The sequence below is a fragment of the Calypte anna genome, chromosome 2, assembly GCF_003957555.1.
Source record: "Calypte anna isolate BGI_N300 chromosome 2, bCalAnn1_v1.p, whole genome shotgun sequence".
Taxonomy (NCBI): domain Eukaryota; kingdom Metazoa; phylum Chordata; class Aves; order Apodiformes; family Trochilidae; genus Calypte; species Calypte anna.
Window position 1 is genome coordinate 55763497 of NC_044245.1, and position 18136 is coordinate 55781632.

Sequence of the window (18136 nt, forward strand, 5' to 3'; positions counted from 1 at the left end):
GTTTACACCAAGATAACATTGCTCCCAAAAAATGCTTGCTTACTTCCCCTTACTGTGCAGACTTTCCACTCAGTGAATTCAGACATAGGTCTTCAGATTTGCACATCTAAGTTTAGTCTGCTTTGACCTTGGACTTACTGCAGATTTTTTCACTTGAGAAAGGGAAAATTGAAAATTATGTTCACTTCCCAAGAAAAAGAAAAGGTGATTGTGTCACCACTCAGAAACACACGCCTGCTTTTAATAAGTTGCTGGGGAAAAAAAGAAGAGACAGAAAACTTTTTGATAAAGGAAGTCCCGAAAGGTAAATTCTTACAGGCTGCACTTCCAAGTCTGTTTATATGATCAGCTTGCAGAGGGTTAATGGTCTGTGTGCACAAAGACTGCTGGTAGAACAAAGCTACAGGCCCTTGGGGATGGATAGAGAAAAGAGGGACCAGTGGGACAGACAGCTCTTCCAGCTCTTGTAATAGCTGAAGTCTGAGTCACTGTAAAGTGAGGGAATGTCACTGCTTAGATCTGAGTGCCAGCACCTAATTTATTCTGCATTATTGAGAAATCTATTTTTATCTTCTGCCCTTTATTAATTCTAAGCAGCAGTCTGCCTGTTCAAAACCACTACAGATTGGCACTTAATGGTACTGTCAATGAAAGTTGAATGAAAATTTTGAAAGGCACTCTAAAGAGAAAAAAAATACGTCTCAGAGTCTGATGAAAGTGAGTAATATTTTTTTTTCAAGACTATCTTATGAGAAACTTTCTGGGCAATGGAGTGGTTGCATGCCTATATATTGTGGGTAAGCTCAGATCCAGCAAACTGAAAAAAAAAAACCAAAAAACCCAAAGAAATCCCTTTGTCTTAGATATTCCACTGGTTTACATTTGACTAATAATTTCTTTAGACCATTACTGGATACATAAATCCAGAATTTTAAAGCATCCAGTGTTTAGTTTGAAAAATAGGACAGTTTGAATGAAGCTGTTTCTAAGTACACTTCAAATTTAACTCACAAAAGAGTTTCAGGACTCCTTGCTACCATGTTAGAAGTAGAGTTCTCATTTCTCACAGAAAAAAATTGTTTTTGCCTTAAAAAACATGCCTTAAAGAAGTTATTAATTGAAAATTTTAGAAATCAGTATGTTATTTATAATTTAGTGAAAGATATTAGTTGGTTCCCTGAAATGCAGAAGACATCACACTCTATTTTGCAAAATTTGCCTGTAAACCCAGAATAGCATACATCTTAAGAAGAACCAGACAGTACCATTCAGAGGCACTGCATATGCAATGCTTTAAGCTCATGGCCCAGGGAAGAATTGTTCCTGAATAACTTAGAAAGATCCATTTTTAGAACCAACTTAGGCATTTAAGCTCATTGATCTCACTGAGTCTTGATTATTAGAGGCAAGTTTGATCTCATCTTATTCTGGTCAGATCTAAATTAGGTGCCTTTTCCAATAATCTTCAACCTTCTTCATTCTGCAATCCTTAAGACTTTCTTATGGCAGCCTCACCTTATAAGGCTGCTTTAAGCCTTTCATTAATAAGTTTTATCTTCACTGACACTTTCTTAGATTCTTGGGAAAGTCTGCAGATTTGTTGGTCAAGTCTTGTAGTTGTTTAGTCTCAGTTCATCAACTGTCCTAGAAAATATTTTTAACATAGGGAGGAAGAAGTAGCAGCAAGAGGTGACTATCTTTGCATGGGAATCAGAGCTGGAACTTATATCTCTACGCTTGAAGCATAATATCAACTTTAACCTTATTTTAGCCATAGCTAAAACATGGAAGAACTCTGAGTGTTTCACAGTCACAGGGAAGTTTACTGACAATGATCCACCTTCAGAAATTCATGGGAATGTTACACATAATCTTGAAGGAATGCAAGAACCTTTCTCATCAATGTCTCAGAAGAATTATACATGAATGCAAACAGCAATCCATGGTATTAATATACACACATATTCCTAACAAAAACACAGTTCAATAATGCGAGTAGGACAAAATCTTGGAAGGAGCTTAATTTTTCTCTGGAAAATGAGCACCAAGTGTTTATTGCTTTCCCATAATACATATACCTGGTGATTTGTCTTAGAAAGAGTCTGCGATGCTTTGGCATCCTCCTCCTCTTCACTGCTTTCTGAATAGGATTCAAACTCATCATTATAATATTCTTCTGCAATTTCCGGGTCTTCAGGGATCTCTAAAGGCAATTATGAGTTTATAGCACATAGACAGAAAAGTGTATGCTCTTAGAAAGATAAAACGGATTTTATAGCATTCATGCTACTAACAATGCATTCTGTCATGAAATCGAGGGATAGGTTCTCATATTAAAATGTTCCTCTTTGATGGCATGTTAAGCTTTGTTAAAGATGTCTCTGGCAAAAGGTAAGATGGTCATCACATGTAAATTAATGACATTAAAAGACCTACATTGAATTGGGGCTGAAATCACTAAACCATAAAATAATCCAGGTTGAAATGAACCTCATGGGATCACCCAGTTAAAGCACGGTCAGCACTGGACTGAATCCAGCTTTTGTGAGCTAAAATTATGCCTCAGTTTGTTTTTTTTCTAACACGCATAACCTGTGTTATGTTAAGCTAAACTGGAAAATAATATATATCAGGCACATGTTAAAAAGATAAAAAGCATAAAATCTATATAGTTTCCCAAACTTTACTGAAGCAAAAGCATTAAAAAAAGTAAAAGAACCTGCTGTAAAATCAAGCTATGCATACCTGAGTGTTATGCTCTCTGAAATTATTATTTTCACAGGTTTTAGGAACAGCAGTGAATGCAATATTAATACAGCAAATGAGATTATGAAGTGCAATAGTTGTTATTAACACTCAACATATTCATCACAGCATGAGAAACGCTCCAGCCACTCTGCTCCACATAAAGTCCTTCAGCATCCCAGGCTCCCTGAAGAAGTAGTTAGCAAAATGGCTTGAGGCCTGATCACACCTGCTTTGGTGAGCTGTGCTTTGTCAGCAGAAGCACTTAAGCACTTGCTGAATTTTAAGCAGAGGCTGGACTGTGGTGACTATTTGAATAAAAAGCAGGATTCCCACTTTTCTAGACAGAAAGCTGCAAGGCAAAGACTTGTCCACAGGAGACACAGCTGCCCAGGGAGGTCATGGAGTCTCCTTCTCTGGAGACAATCAAAACCCGCCTGGACATGTTCCTATGTTGTAGGTGACCCTGCTCTGGCAGGGGAGGTTGGACTGTATTTTTCAAGGTCCCTTCCAACCCCTAACTTTCTGTGATTCTGTGAGAGAATCAGAAGACAAGGGAGCATGGCTCATCAGACAGAGAATCAGTAGCCCTGAGCATTCACAGAGAGATACTCCAAGAGAGCTAATGGCTCTACTTTAATTTCAGCCACTGACTTACAAAGGTAACTTACATTCAAGCACAGGAACAGTAAGTTTATGCAAACAGATTTCAAATATTTATTTGGTAACTGTCTTTGCCTAGTATTATTCAAAGAAATGTTAGCTGAAGATAAAAAAGCCTAAGATTCAGCTGTCTTAAATCACCATGGTCCTATCTTCAGCTTAGCATGATTTCTGCCATTCTGCTCAGATAAATCTATCACTTTAATGAAATATAAACCAACTTTGCTTAAATATTACTGCATTGAAAAAATTAAATTCAAACAATATCAGAGTGAAAAGTCTTAATATATTATTAATTTTTTGCTTTTTTCACATGGATTAAAAAACCAAAGGGACTTAAATGGGAATATAATTAAAATACACTAAAAGACATTAGAGATTGGGCAGGAAGAGTAATTCCAATTCTTAAGGCATAAAAAAGAGAACTCAGAGGAAAAGTGAAAATGTATTTATCTGTAGCACTAGGTAATTGAAGCTCTCCTGTTGAGATATGATCTCTACAATCTACTGTCTCCAAAAGATTTTTAAAAATACCTTCATTTTACAAACTTGATTTACCTCCAAAATGCTGACACATTTCCATTCAGATTTATCTGTATGGAGATATTTAAGGAAACTTCATAACAGCACCATGCTCCATTGGCACAATTTCTAATCTTTCCTGTTCCTGTTTTTCACCTTTTCTAGTGGGCAGGAATAAAAAAATAATTTTAAAAAAATTAAAATAAAATAAAATAATAAATCATTAAGTGGGTTTCCAGAAGACGAATCCCTCCAGCCTTCTTGGTTTTGAAAATAAAAAAGAAATCTTAGATAGCATTCCTTTTTACATGGGAAGAACACTAAAAAATAAAAACAGATCTCTTTTTCCAGATGGAGTGAACACTAATTTTTCACTGGTATTCCTCCTATTAGTATAATTTTATTAGGTTAATCTGCATTCTGTCTTTGTGTATATATGCATTCAAATACATATGAAACATCCTGCTTGTTATGTTATGATACCAACCTTAGACTGCACTAGGATTTTCTGAGTCATCTTTTCCTCCCACATTCAGCATTTGTTTACTGTTGTACAAAAAAAATGCAATCTTCCCCTTCGCAACCAAACAAGATATAAAAATCAGTAATTTTACACTTTATTCTAGCTTCAAAATGTGTGCTCTGGCTACAGTGAAGCTCGTACTTCATCAGTAGCCCATGACCATCAAAACTGCTGGTGCCTTCAAACTGTGCACAGAGGCTGGCACTGGCTGCATCCCAGTTTCATGCCAGCTTTTGCATCCTCATCAGAGTGCTTCACTTCACCATTTGTGAAGTTGTTTTGACAGCTGTTCATTATAGTCAGTTAATCCAAGCTCAGTAATACAACTGTAAATGCTAGTTCAGACACAAGAGATGTTCCAGGTTCACAAGTTTATTGGCCCAAATTCAGAAACTATGCCAAGTTACATTCCCAAAAGAAGACAGCATATCAAGTAGGTGGGAACTTGGGATTCAGCTCATAGAAGTCCTTAAAATGTCTTGGGTTTATAACAAGCATCTTTAAGAAGGCTCCTCCAAAATATCAACATACTCATTAAGACTACCTGGTTCCATACAATGGTTCCTTGAGTCCTACTAAGCAGAGCCAGCTCCCAGCCCTCCACACACTACAGATGCAGAGACACATTTCTGGTTCTTTGCAGAATTAATCTGAGTACAGCACAGATTATTTAGTTGAGTTACAGGATCAGCCAAATTTCAAGCTGGCTTTATCACAGCAGATACCATAAATCAACACCATGACCTATTAACTTGAGTAGCAGATAGACTGAGTGAGCTGGTATTGTCAGCTCAGGGAAGGCACTGTCAGGGATAGTTGAGCCCTACATGCTTCCATTTCCATGCCTTCAGTCCAGGCTCCAGAATCTTTGCTACCTGAATTTTCCCATGATCCTGGATATTTCATACACATGCCCCAGTCTCCACTAACCAGGTGGCAAAAGTCTGGTTACTGCCACTATCCCATAACATTATTGGTGCAGTTGCACACCTCAGCAAGGTACATTGGAAAAAACCTCCTTGGTTTATGCTTTCAGAGGAACAGTTTTAATAAAAATGTTGATCTTTGGCCGAGGTTTGTTTGACTGTTGTTTACACATCTTAGCAGAGCATAGAATGGACTCCAAAGCCAGGACCTTAACTTTTGTTCTGACATAAAATAGAAATCAAGCATCTTTGTGCCTTGGAGGTACTTTGGTAAAGAAGTGATGCCACTGAGGCAGATGTGCAAAAGAGAAAATAAAACTGCTGTTACAGAATCCAGGGCACCCCACCTCTTCATTTCAGCAGCTGGACTGGGAGAACAGCATCACATTTAAGAAGCTCCTGACACTGTCTGCAGCTCATCAGACCCCCTTGCTCACACAACACTCCTGTCCTGCCAAGAGTCCAAATCACCCCATTCCCCCCAGGCAACACACACATGGTAGTCAGGGATTCTGCTTTCCCCACAGACCCTTGGAAAAGAAAGGTGATGGTAACATCCAATATAAAGTTTTCTAATCCTATGCCAGCTGTTCGAACAGGCAGCACTGATGGCTGCCACACTACTGTAATACACTTGTCCTTCAGATGTCTGTTGCCCCTCTGATACAGAACACTTACATGCTCCATAGGGAGCACAAAGGAAGGTCTCTACAGCTGCTTCTGCCCCCTCACAGCCTTCAATCTTTCAGCTTATCTCTGGAAATATATTGTGCATTATCTAGCTGTATATATTGAAGCAAGACCAGTCACAGCACCTTTTATTTGCTTACACTTCATTCAGAGCAAACTCAGTTATTGCTTCTGTATTGCTAAGTGGCTTAGGTATAGCACTGACACACTTGATATCTGCTATTAGATATTCAAAGGAAAAAAAGCTCTGAACATTAACATTCCTCTTTAGATTTCTTTCTATACAGTAACATTATGCTTCTCATGGAAGGAATGGTAAAAACCTATTATTTAAAAATATAAAAAACCACAGCCATTTCCCAAGAAGACAAGCTATGTAGAAAAAAAAGAAATGTGAAATGTAATATTTTGTTTGAACCTACCAAGAGCTGGCTTCAGGTAGCACAGCAACTTGCAAAAACAACTGTTTTCTCCAAAGAGACGAAAATACTTTGATAGATAACTTTAATTTTCTCTTGCCTTGAAGTCATGTTTATAATTGGTGCATTGACACAACATTCTCAGAAGTCAGTAAGTAAGGCTGCTTTTATTTAGAAAAAGAAGAAGGAAGAAAACAGAGCAGTGTAACATATGTTCATTTTTACCACTTGTATTTGCAGTAACAAAGTCCCACTAAGCTCTTGAGGACTGTTGTACCCTTTTTATTCCCAAGGCTTCAACTCATCTCTGGAAAAAAGGCAGATTTTTCTCAGCTGTCACTGTTCTACCCTAAGGAAAAGAGTTGTTGCAGTTTCTTGTAGCAACACTCCTTGGTTTGCATGTTCCTACAGACAGCAAAGTGAAAGCAAAGCATTCAACTGCTCTGCCAAATATGAGCTGTCACAAGATATAAAGCACTCTCAGTGCTACGGTGACACCAACCAACATGCTGAGAAACTATCCTGTGCAGAGGCTGTTGTAGGACACTGCATCTCTGCTACAGGACATTGCCACAAGAGCTAAAAAACATGGGGAGCTAGGGCACAGGTATTTTCACTGTCCCCCTTGCAAGACTTTGTAGGTGAGCCACATTGGAGACAGAAGCAAGAGTTTTCCTCCTCCTCCTGCTCCTGTGTTGTGCTAGGATGCCAGACAGCCCACTGGCAGGACCTCACCAATGGTGGAGAGGTGAGTGCCCCTGGTGCCCCCTGGTACCCCAGGGAGTGCCCCCGGTTCTTTCCTTTCTGCGGAAATTCACTGGCAAACTCCAGTGTCATAGACTCCTAGAATTTTCAAGGTTGGAATGGACCTTAAAGATCATCCAGTTCCAACCCCCCTGCCATGGGCAGGGACACCTCCCACTAGATCAGGTTGCTCAGAGCCCTATCCAGCCTGGCCTTAAAAACTTCCAGGGATGGGGCTTCCACCACCTCTCTGGAGGTGGACTACAGACTGCCAAAGGTCCCTTCCAACCCAAATTATTTCATTATTCCATGATGGTCCACAACCATCCTCTTTAGAATTACTCAAGATCTATTTATGTGTGTGAACATATTAAGAGACACACTCACAAGCTAAGAAAAAACTCATCTGTTTCTCTACTACATCTGTTTCTCCCCTGCAACATGTACATGTTTTCAAAAGTCAGCATCAAAAGAAGGTGGTGATCTGAGCTGCTTAGCACTTTTTGGAGCTGTGCATCAGTTATCACAGTGGGAAAGAACAGAAAGAGCTGCAGTATTGTGACTGGGAGAGAGTTTGAAACACAGAGATGTTTCCCTCACCAACATAATGCTGAATGAGAAATTCTACTGCAAAGGAGAACAAGGCCTCTGCACACCTCTGCAGTTCAGGTTATTTTTCTAACAAATAGAAAAAATAATTCCACTATTATCATTTAAGCTTACTCGGATTGGTTTGGGTTTTTAGTTTGTTGGGTTTTTTCCAATGCAAGACAAAACAGTTCAACTTTAAAACTTTCCATTATAGAAAATTGCCATCCTTTGGTCAGCTATAGACAACATACTAATTATTAAGTGCCAAAGATGCATTGTTTAGAAAGTCAGTGAAAGCTTTTGTCCAGCTTTTCTAAACTACGCTAAAAAGGCTCTTGGAATATGCCTAGTTTAAGAAATGAACTAGAGGATTTGACAGGACCTTTGTGCCCTTGACAGTCTCATATAACCCTTTTGGCTGAGCAGTAAAGGATTAGATAATTTTTTAAAAGGGTCCATGTACAGCAGAGACACAAAGTAAAACAGGTTGTTCTGAAAAAGAACCAGCAAGCCAGCCATAGTTAAACATTAATACTTTATAATTCTTCTTTTAGCCTTTTAAAAAAGGAAAAAAGTCTCAACTCATTTGTGAGCTTCACTGAGTGATGATTCACCTGTTGTGAAATATCTTGGAAAAATAAAGAGGATGTAAACCACAGTAGCCTTACAGGAATCATCTGCTACTTCATGTTAGAAAGGAAGTAGTTGGTTTCAATATCTTTTTCCAAGGAAAAAAATACTTTTTTTTAACCAAAAGGAAATTTCCAAGAAAAACGTTCTTTTCTCCAAACCTTTCATCTCCTGATATTGTACAAGTATGTACAAAGACAAAGAATGGGAGGAAGAAAGGAAATGCTGAAAGGAGTTTCTAAAAAAGGTGTTCACAAAAGCTAGATGGAATACTTTCATCAAATTTATTGCCTAATTTTCTGCCTGGTTTTGTGTTGGTTTTTTCTGATGTTGTTTGTGTTGTTTGATTTGAGTTTTTGTGTTATTTGATTTTCTGATTATCATGTATACAGAAACAGGAGCTCTGGTAGGCAATGCTGATTAAGATGAAGTCATGCTGCCTTTCCAGTATGGTTTAAGAAGTTCAGCAAATCTAAAAAATTTCCAGATATTCAGAAACCCTTTTAGTACTGATGGATGAATGAAGACAAAGAATAATATAGCAATGTAGTCAATAATGGGGAGCACTCAGTGATTCCTGTAAGCCATTTCCTTTACTCCCAAAGAGGCCCTATTATTGTAAAGGTTGCCCTATTATTTGTATAGTTTCCAAGAGGAATTGAGCGAGAGCTGTAAATTAATGGAAAAAATGACCATGAAGCTACCTTATGGCATCAATTTAAAGCTACCTTGGTCCTTGAGTTATTTTAATCTTTTTTGGTCAGTTAAAGCATACTTTCAAAGAAAGCCTTAGTTTTCCTGCTGAATCTGGCAGAGAGAGCCTGATACTTTCTCTTGCAGTCTGAAACCAGTGTTTGGAAGGAAAGAGTCCACATGTTAATACAAAAAGCTGCACCTTTAGATAGTCACTTGTTTCACTCTTCAATTCAGTTCAAGGATGCCATTTTCAATAAATAAATTGGGGATGTTTTCACAACCAGAACTTACTGAAAGAGGAAAAAAAAAATTGGAAAGAATTTAGATCCGTACCTGGTGTAAGAAGCTGTGCACAAGATGTGGCTGAGATGTAAAATTTGGATACAATTTGGATATAATTTCAATATAAGTGATAAATATAAGGTATGTGTTAGTAAAGTACAAGAATAAGTAAATTATTGCAAACAAGCAATTCTAAGAAAAAAAAAGTACTGAGACCTAAACAGTGTCAGGAAATTCACTGATAAAAGTCAATGCATTTGCTAGACCTTTGGGGTCCACTGTACTCCATGGAGCAGCTAAAATAGCAAGACAATTTCATCCAAGTTCTTTCATTCCTGTCACCTTCTCATTTTGTTCAGCTATTTGTCTGAGACTCATATGCACTGAAAGCTGAACTTTCAGGTAATGGCTACTTCCTGAACAAATTTGCCCTCATTTGGGATTGGTTCCAGCTTCTTACATGACCATATAATTTGGAGCAGCTCTCCAGAAATGCTGTTCAGTTTGGTAAGAAAGACAGAAAGCTGCAAATAGGGGGGAGGGGGGGCTGACTGGGATTTGTTATTGAATGTTTTTCAGCACCAACCCATTCACAGATGCTTTGTTTGCAAATAAATATCTGGTGGGTCTTTATATACATTGGTTTAACCTTGGATCTGAAGTGCAGGGTAGAGTTATATTGCTCTGTAAGTAGGATGACTTGGAATAAAAAACAGTATCTGAACACTGAAATTATAAAGAAGTATCTACTATAGAATCTAGCATGTTGTATTTTTGTACATACACAATCTTTGTGCATTTGCTTCTAATTGCTTCCTAAATTCACATTTTCTAAATGTTTTTAACATAATGCTATGGAAGAAGTGAAGAGACTTCCCGTGGAGTTTTTCAAAAGTTTTGGCCTGAATCATTCTAACTACAGCCTCTGTCCAAAGGTGAATTTTGAAGTAGGCTCTATTTATCAATGCCAAATTAAATCAGTATGAAAAATAGATCAGAAAAAAAATATGAGATGTAGAATAACATAATTTGCTCTCTCCCCTTACTTTCAAAGTGTTTGTGGTTTTTAAATAACTCCTATGTAAAGACCTCATTCAGCATGCTTCCCTCTGGGTAGCTCTAAAAGCAAGACTTCTTGTAAGAAGTAAGCTGTGAATTTTTCTGAAGCTATGAAAAGAGTTAAGGAAGAAATAAGGAAGGAAGGTTCAGGTATACTGAAAGCAACCAGTGTTAAAACATGAATAATAGATAGGGATTGAATAGAGGTATTATGCAGAGGGAGATTACTGCTACCTACAAAAACAAGAGGAGAATAAGCAAAGGAAGGAAGAGCACTACTAAATCTGCAAGGCACTGAGGCAATGCATCTTAAAGATGTTGGCATGAAACAGTAAGATGTAAATTTAAGCCATAAAGCAGGTTCACAAGCACTGCAGTGCACTGGCCCTGGCACAGCCTTGTATGCAGAGAAGCTGGGGGAACTTTCTAGAGTATATAAACCAGGTCAATATTTTTAGGAAAGGGGCAGTGCAAGTAGAGGACTATCATAGCCACAATCAGAACTTGGTAGGCAAACTGACTTAGTACTCTCTCCATGGAACAGAAGCAAATGGTAGGAAAGTAGAGAGAGAGCACCAACAAGACCCAAGATAATAACTCTGGAATATGTGTGTTTAATGCCCATCTTTCTCTCTTATCTTATTAAAATAAAATTAGCATAATTTGCTGTTCATATAATTTTTCACTGCTGTCCACTCCGAGGTTAAAACTGGATCCTTTTCTTCTTGAGTTCAAGTAATGCAAGCACAGATTTTCAAAGTGTTTTCTGTCCACAAAAGCTCATGTTTCTTTGATTAGCCCTCACGCCCCCTCTCCAAGTTCTCCCTCCATTTTCTGCAGATGAATGGAAGATGCTGCCAACCATGTGCCTGGAACTCCAGAAGAGAACAGGGAGAAAGGTAACAGGGTGCCAAGATGCACCAGCCATCCCAAGCTGGTCTGACTCAGCAAGTGACATCTGGAGAGTCAGATTTAAATACCATGCTCTCAATCAGTCCCACATGAATCAGCAGTGTTCCTAGTCTCTACAAGAAAAGAATACATCTGCACAGTACAGCCGGACGGCATGGTAAGGAGCATGATGTTGTTGAAGAACTAAATTTCATTGTTAAAGAATAGTATTTACATTGCCTGCAGCATTTCTCTGTAGAAATGAGAATTAGATTGCTTCTTTAAGCTTCTGAAGAAACTGTTGTACCAACTGTCAACAATCTGGTTGAATATTTTCTGCAATAGCCTGAACTCATCTTAACATCAAAAGCACAGGGGAGGCTCAGGTCTCTTTTATACTCCAAAAAATAAAACCATCTTGCAGACTAACAAACTGGTCAGCAATTTGTGATTTCACACAACTCTTTTAAATGTTCCTTAAGGACACAGGGGTGCTAACTAGAATGAAAAATGTAAAGTTCATTGGAGATTACATAAAACATAGAGAAACGATTAAACTCCATAGGAAACAGTTAAATGCTTTGCATTGATAAAACTTGTCCACCATGAGGTGCAAAACCCCAAGCTGTCATAATGATTTTTCTTTAGCTAACAACATTGCCTTGTTTTTTCCAACTTTCAGTAAATGTTACTACCACAAGTAGAAACATCTTGATCAAATTGGATCAAGATACGATGTTTTTAAATCTAATTACTAAATTTAATTACTAATTACTACAGCTAAACCTTTGTATGTGCTTTGTATTTGACATCCTCCCTAATTACATACAACTATAGAATCATAGAATCATAGAATTGTCTGGGTTGGAAGGGACCTCAGAGATCATCGAGTCCAACCCTTGAACCACCGTTGAGGTTGCTAGACTATGGCACTGAGTGCCACATCCAGTCTCTTTTTAAATATCTCCAGGGACGGAGAATCCACTACTTCCCTGGGCAGCCTATTCCAATGCTTGATCACTCTCTCCGTAAAGAAATTCTTTCTAATATCTAACCTAAACTTCCCCTGGCACAACTTAAGACCATGCCCTCTTGTCTTGTTGAAAGTCGTCTGGCAAAAGAGACCAACCCCCACCTGGCTACACCCTCCTTTCAGGGAGTTGTAGAGAGTGATAAGGTCTCCTCTGAGCCTCCTCTTCTCCAGGCTGAACAGGCCCAGCTCCCTCAGCCTCTCCTCATGGGATCTGTGCTCGAGTCCTTTCACCAACCTAGTTGCCCTCCTTTGGACCCGCTCCAGGACTTCAATATCCTTTATAAACTAAGGGGCCCAGAACTGGACACAGTACTCGAGGTGTGGCCTCACCAGCGCTGAGTACAGGGGCAGAATCACTTCCCTGAACCTGCTGGCCACGCTGTTCCTGATAGAGGCCAGGATGCCATTGGCCTTCTTGGCTACCTGGGCACACTGTTGGCTCATGTTCAGCTTCCTGTCAATCCAAACTCCAAGGTCCCTCTCTGGCTGCTCTCCAGCCACTCTGTCCCCAGCCTGTAGCACTGCTTGGGGTTGTTGTGGCCAAAGTGCAGGACCTGGCACTTGGCCGTGTTGAACCTCATCCCATTGGAATCAGCCCAACTCTCCAGTCTGTCCAGGTCCCTCTGCAGAGCCCTCCTGCCTTCCAGTTGATTGACACTCCCCCCCAGCTTAGTGTCATCTGCGAATTTGCTGATGATGGACTCAATCCCCTCATCTAAATCATCAATGAAGATATTGAACAGAACTGGGTCCAACACTGATCCCTGGGGGACACCACTAGTGACTGGCTGCCAACTGGATGCAGCCCCGTTCAGCACCACTCTCTGGGCCCGGCCCTCCAGCCAGTTCCTAACCCAGCACAGGGTGCTCCTGTCCAAGCCGTGGGCTGACAGTTTTTTCAGGAGGATGCTGTGGGAGACGGTGTCAAAGGCCTTGCTGAAGTCCAGGTAGACCACATCCACAGCCTTCCCCTCATCCACCAGTCGGGTCACCTGATCATAAAAGGAGATCAGGTTGGTCAGGCATGACCTGCTCTTCCTAAACCCATGCTGGCTGGGTCTGATCCCTTGCCCATCCTGCAGGTGCTGTGTGATTGCACTGAGGATGATCTGTTCCATGACCCTGCCAGGCACTGAGGTCAGGCTGACGGGCCTGTAGTTTCCTGGGTCCTCTTTCCGGCCCTTTTTGTGGATTGGCGTGACATTTGCCAACTTCCAATCATCTGGGATGTCCCCAGTGAGCCAGGACTGTTGGTAGATGATAGAGAGAGGCTTGGCGAGCTCTTCTGCCAGCTCCTTCATTACCCTTGGGTGGATCCCATCTAGTCCCATAGACTTGTGGGGATCCAAGCATCTCAGTAGGTCACTGACTGTGTCCTTAAGGATTACAGGGGGGCTGTTTAGATTCATGTCACTTTCTATGAGCTCCAGAAGCCATCTGTCTTCAGGGTAACCTGTCTTTCTGCTGAAAACTGAGGTAAAGAAGGTGTTAAATACCTCAGCCTTTTCTTCATCTTTGACAACTATATTCCAACCCGTGTCGAGTAAAGAATGGATGTTTTCCTTGCCCCTTCTTTTGCTGCTGATGTATCTGTAGAAGGACTTTTTGTTATCCTTCACAGAGGTGGCGAGATTCAGTTCACATTGTGCCTTTGTCTCTCTGATTTTCTTTCGACATGACTTAACAATATTCCTTAATTCCTCCTCAGTAGTTAGCCCTATTTTCCATAATTGGTAGGCCCTCCTCTTAACCCTAATTTCTTTTAGAGTCTCCCAATTCAGCCAGGCCGGTTGTCTTCCCCGCCGGCTCGCCTTTTGGCACACTGGGACAGCCTGCTCCTGTGCTTTCAAAACTTGTTCAAAACTATGTTGCACAATGCTTTAGATAATTTTCAGTGAAAGCAGAATTTAAGGTATTTCATTCTCTATGCCTTCCCCTAACCCTTCCAGAGCCTAACCCATGAATCCTCCAAGTCCTGCTCACGTTGCAATTTTTTTTAAAGACTGCAAGATTTGAGGCAAACGTAGTTGGAATTTCCTCCATACCTACTGGGATTGGGGTACTATCCCTAAGTGTTCCTCAACAGCTCTTTCCATTTTTAAGGGATTTTTTAGGTCTGCCCTGAAGTAACTTAAAGGCTGCTGCTGCTGCTGTGCCTCCTTGGCATTTATGAACAGACTCTCCTGCCTTTTTTCCCCTTTATCAGCTGTTTTCAGTATAACCAGGGTGCTTGTTAATCTGGTATTTGCAGTCTAATTTCTTCTGCTAAACTAGTATGCATTAGCAAGATTTATTAACATGCAAAACAACTTTATAAAAACATTTTATAGCTTTGCTCCTAGTTTTCTTGTAGTGAAATGACACAACCAGGTGTAATGAAATGAGGCAACCAGGTGCCACTAGTTCCCAGGGAGTGGCATGAGCTTGTGTTAAGCCCACCTGTGCCTGATTAAGGCAGGCCCTAACTGCACAGGAGCAGGATTAGGGGGCCAATAAAAGGTGAGGCTTGAAGCACAGGCTTAGCTCACTCCTGAGCTAGCCAGCAGAGAGGTTAGTTGCTCTCAGAGCAACAGCACCGATCCAGGCTAGTCAACCCTGTGGGCTATAGGCTCAGAGCACTTTTTGTGAGTCTCTGCTGGAACACCTGGTTGGACCTTGAAGCGCCTTACCCTAAAAGAGGTTTGTCTTGCTACATTTTCTTGTTTTTTTCTGTTGTATACACCATTGATGAAGAACCAAATTCTATTGAAAAACCAATAGCTGGAGCTGTCCTACATTTTCAAACAAAAAGGTTCCATTAATAACTTAATTCATAATTAGATATGTAGGACATGCATGGTTGCAGTGAAATCTTTAAAGAAAAGAAGAGTATGAATATTGAAGAGATAAACTTTGACATCAGCTTCAGTAATAAAACGGTGTTCACAAAGAAAAGAAGAGAAATCATGTAATTTCTGCTGCCTATCCCTAACTCCTTTTTCACATCAACCCTCCATTTCAATGCCAGAGACTCTGGCAAAATCAATTAAACATGCATTCAGTTTTGTACGATTGGATTGACCCAACTCTTCAGTCACAGATATAAATGCTAATTTCTGTCATTATATTTTAACAGCTTAATGACCCCCTAAAGCCAGAAACATGTTTCTTTTCTTTCATGCATATTCTGTTTCTATTTAAGTATCTTTGTGTATTTCCCTCGGTACATCTCCCACCCATGTTTACTGCTTTCTCTCTGTCTGCTATTTGCAGGCCTCCCTCCCTTCCACCCAGGATTTATTTCTAGCAGCTGGGTTTTCTCCTACACAGATCATCTCTGGTTACACTGTGAAATAGCAAGCCAACCACATAGACATAAATGAGGTTACACTGAAAGAAAATAGCCATTTGATATTTTAAAAAGCATCTCCCTCTCAAACAAACTGATTTTGATACCTTTCATTTAAGGGCATACACCTTCACAGACATACATGAACTGATACTGAAAGGAAGAGCTCTTAGAGAAAATCAGTTTTCATACTTAAAAGTCTATTGATGCATACTGGCAAGATTCTAGTCTGATTTAAAATATTTCACCATAAATAGTGCTTAGACAATAATTCTTAAATATTTAAGAGTATGGCACTTTTCTGTGACACTGTAGAAACAAAACATATAAATCTGCTTTTAAAAATGTTTTTCTCATTAAGCACATTTCTACTGTTTGACCCTTTCCAAAAAGCTTGATTATTTGTTCATCTGCCCACAGATAAGAACGTTATATAGTACATGTTCTTTAGACAGTAACTAAATATTTGGGGACAGGATAAGCACAGTTTAAAGAGTTTCCATCTGTTTCTCTCATGGTTATAAAGAAAACAGTATCATGTACAAAAGGTGCCAAACACTCTTACTTTTTTTAATTATTTTTTGCACTGGAGAGATAATTTAGGAAATTATTTTTTTCCTTTCACAAATACAAAGTTAAAGCTATTTCCTCAGTATCTCATTTGGAGAAGGTTCATTGATCTCAGTCACTGCTGACAGGTCACTCAAACTCTGGGAACACAGAACCATGTAACCTTGCTGCACATCTGCTGTACATACATCTACCTAGGTTATTTCCTTTCTCTCTTTGTAATTTTTTTTACAACTTCACAATTCTGGCCAATTTTTATCCCACAGTTTCCCCACTATAAATAAGCTACAAGGGACAAAAATCAGATCTTGCTTTGTTTATAGGAAGTTTCATTTCAAGACCAAACTTTAAATTCTTACCATGGTCTGTAAATTTAGACATGCAGAGCTGACTTGATGCTTCATTTCCACCTGGTTCATCATATCCCATGGACATGGAGTTGCATGTAACAACTGGCTGAGATTGAATTAGGGGTTTTGAAGTCTGCTCATCAGATTCCTCAGTTGAATAAAGCAGTGTGGAGAAACAGGTACAGTTAGAGCTTTCAGCAGAATCACAATACAGTGGCTGCCCTGATCTACACAACTGCTGGGACTTGTATTAGGCAAACACACAAAAAAAATCCTAGCTTCTTTGTAAATGATCAGTAGTGACTCAGCCAAAAGCAGAGACAGATTTTTTTTTTCTCCAGACACAATGGGAAATAGAAAAAAAGCACTCCTCATCATTAGAAGACAAACCAAAACCTCATTATTTCTGAGATGCTTTCACTGACTTATTTCCAAACTGATCCTGTTCTCTCTACGATAAGATATGGTATTAGAACTGAAGAGGCCTATCTTCTGTTGCAGATAGCTTAAAAGCAAAGGACAGCTTACACTGGGAGTCATTCCAAGGCCTCGTTTCTACTAAAAAGACAGTTGAAATGTTAATATTCTTAGCTAATCAAATTAAAAGAACCCATAGACACACCAAATTAGTGTTTAAAAGATTAAAATTCTAAACTTCTCTTGACAACTAACGTATTTTGAACTCTGATGTCACACAGAACTGTCTGTAAGTACATTTCAGAGACCAGATTTAGATTTAAGGGTGACTTAACAGATGAAAATTGTGCAATGAATAAACAGTTTGTTGAACCACATCTGAATAACTGAATGCACTTCCCTTCACCACAGGTTTAGCTAAGTGGTTCAGCCTTTGATGCACTTCCAAACTGCTGGTGTTAAACAGGACTGTGCTAAAGAGAGCATGTAGAAAACAGAGAAATGGTATACACTGACGGGGTATAAATGAGACCTCCAAACCAACAGCCCATACTTACATGTAGGACATTAATATTCAGCTCTTGAAAATTATGGGCCCTGAATTCTTGCATTCTTTTGACATTTTCTTGACATTTTTCTTCTGCCAGCTGTCTGTAAATACAGAATATACTTGTGTTTGGGATGTGATATCAGAGACTGCAAAAGGTATGTTCGAAAAGCAGATTTGGAAAAATAAATTCCATCATTAAACTCCCAGAGTGCCATAAATTCATGCTGTCTACAGAAGGTGAGGTTTCAGTGAACGCACAAATAGACTTCAGGCCTTATTTCCAGACAGTATCTTATTTTACTTTCACAGCTTGAATAATGTAATTGAGAAATAGTAAATTTTTAGTCCCGGTCTTTTTTTGTTTCTTTCAAATATCATATATTTTGGATGTTATTTACCCATTCAGTCCAGGGACCCTTCAGCCGAAGACAGGTGTGTGACATTTGTGTGCCATGAACACTTCACCTATAGGAACTGGCAACTGTATATTTCTGTACAGAACTGCTT

General features: G+C 39.4%; 1 protein-coding gene across 1 annotated transcript in view; it reads right to left on the minus strand.

Annotated features, from left to right (window-relative positions):
* Nucleotides 1–18136, minus strand: part of NEK11 (NIMA related kinase 11) — an 88647-nt gene that overhangs the window by 27234 nt on the left and 43277 nt on the right. The window contains exons 12-14 of the mRNA XM_030444489.1: nt 17637–17730; nt 16672–16810; nt 2079–2203 (exon numbers count right to left, since the gene is read on the minus strand). Coding sequence (XP_030300349.1) covers nt 2079–2203; nt 16672–16810; nt 17637–17730 — 358 coding nt within the window. The remainder of the gene's footprint in view (nt 1–2078; nt 2204–16671; nt 16811–17636; nt 17731–18136) is intronic.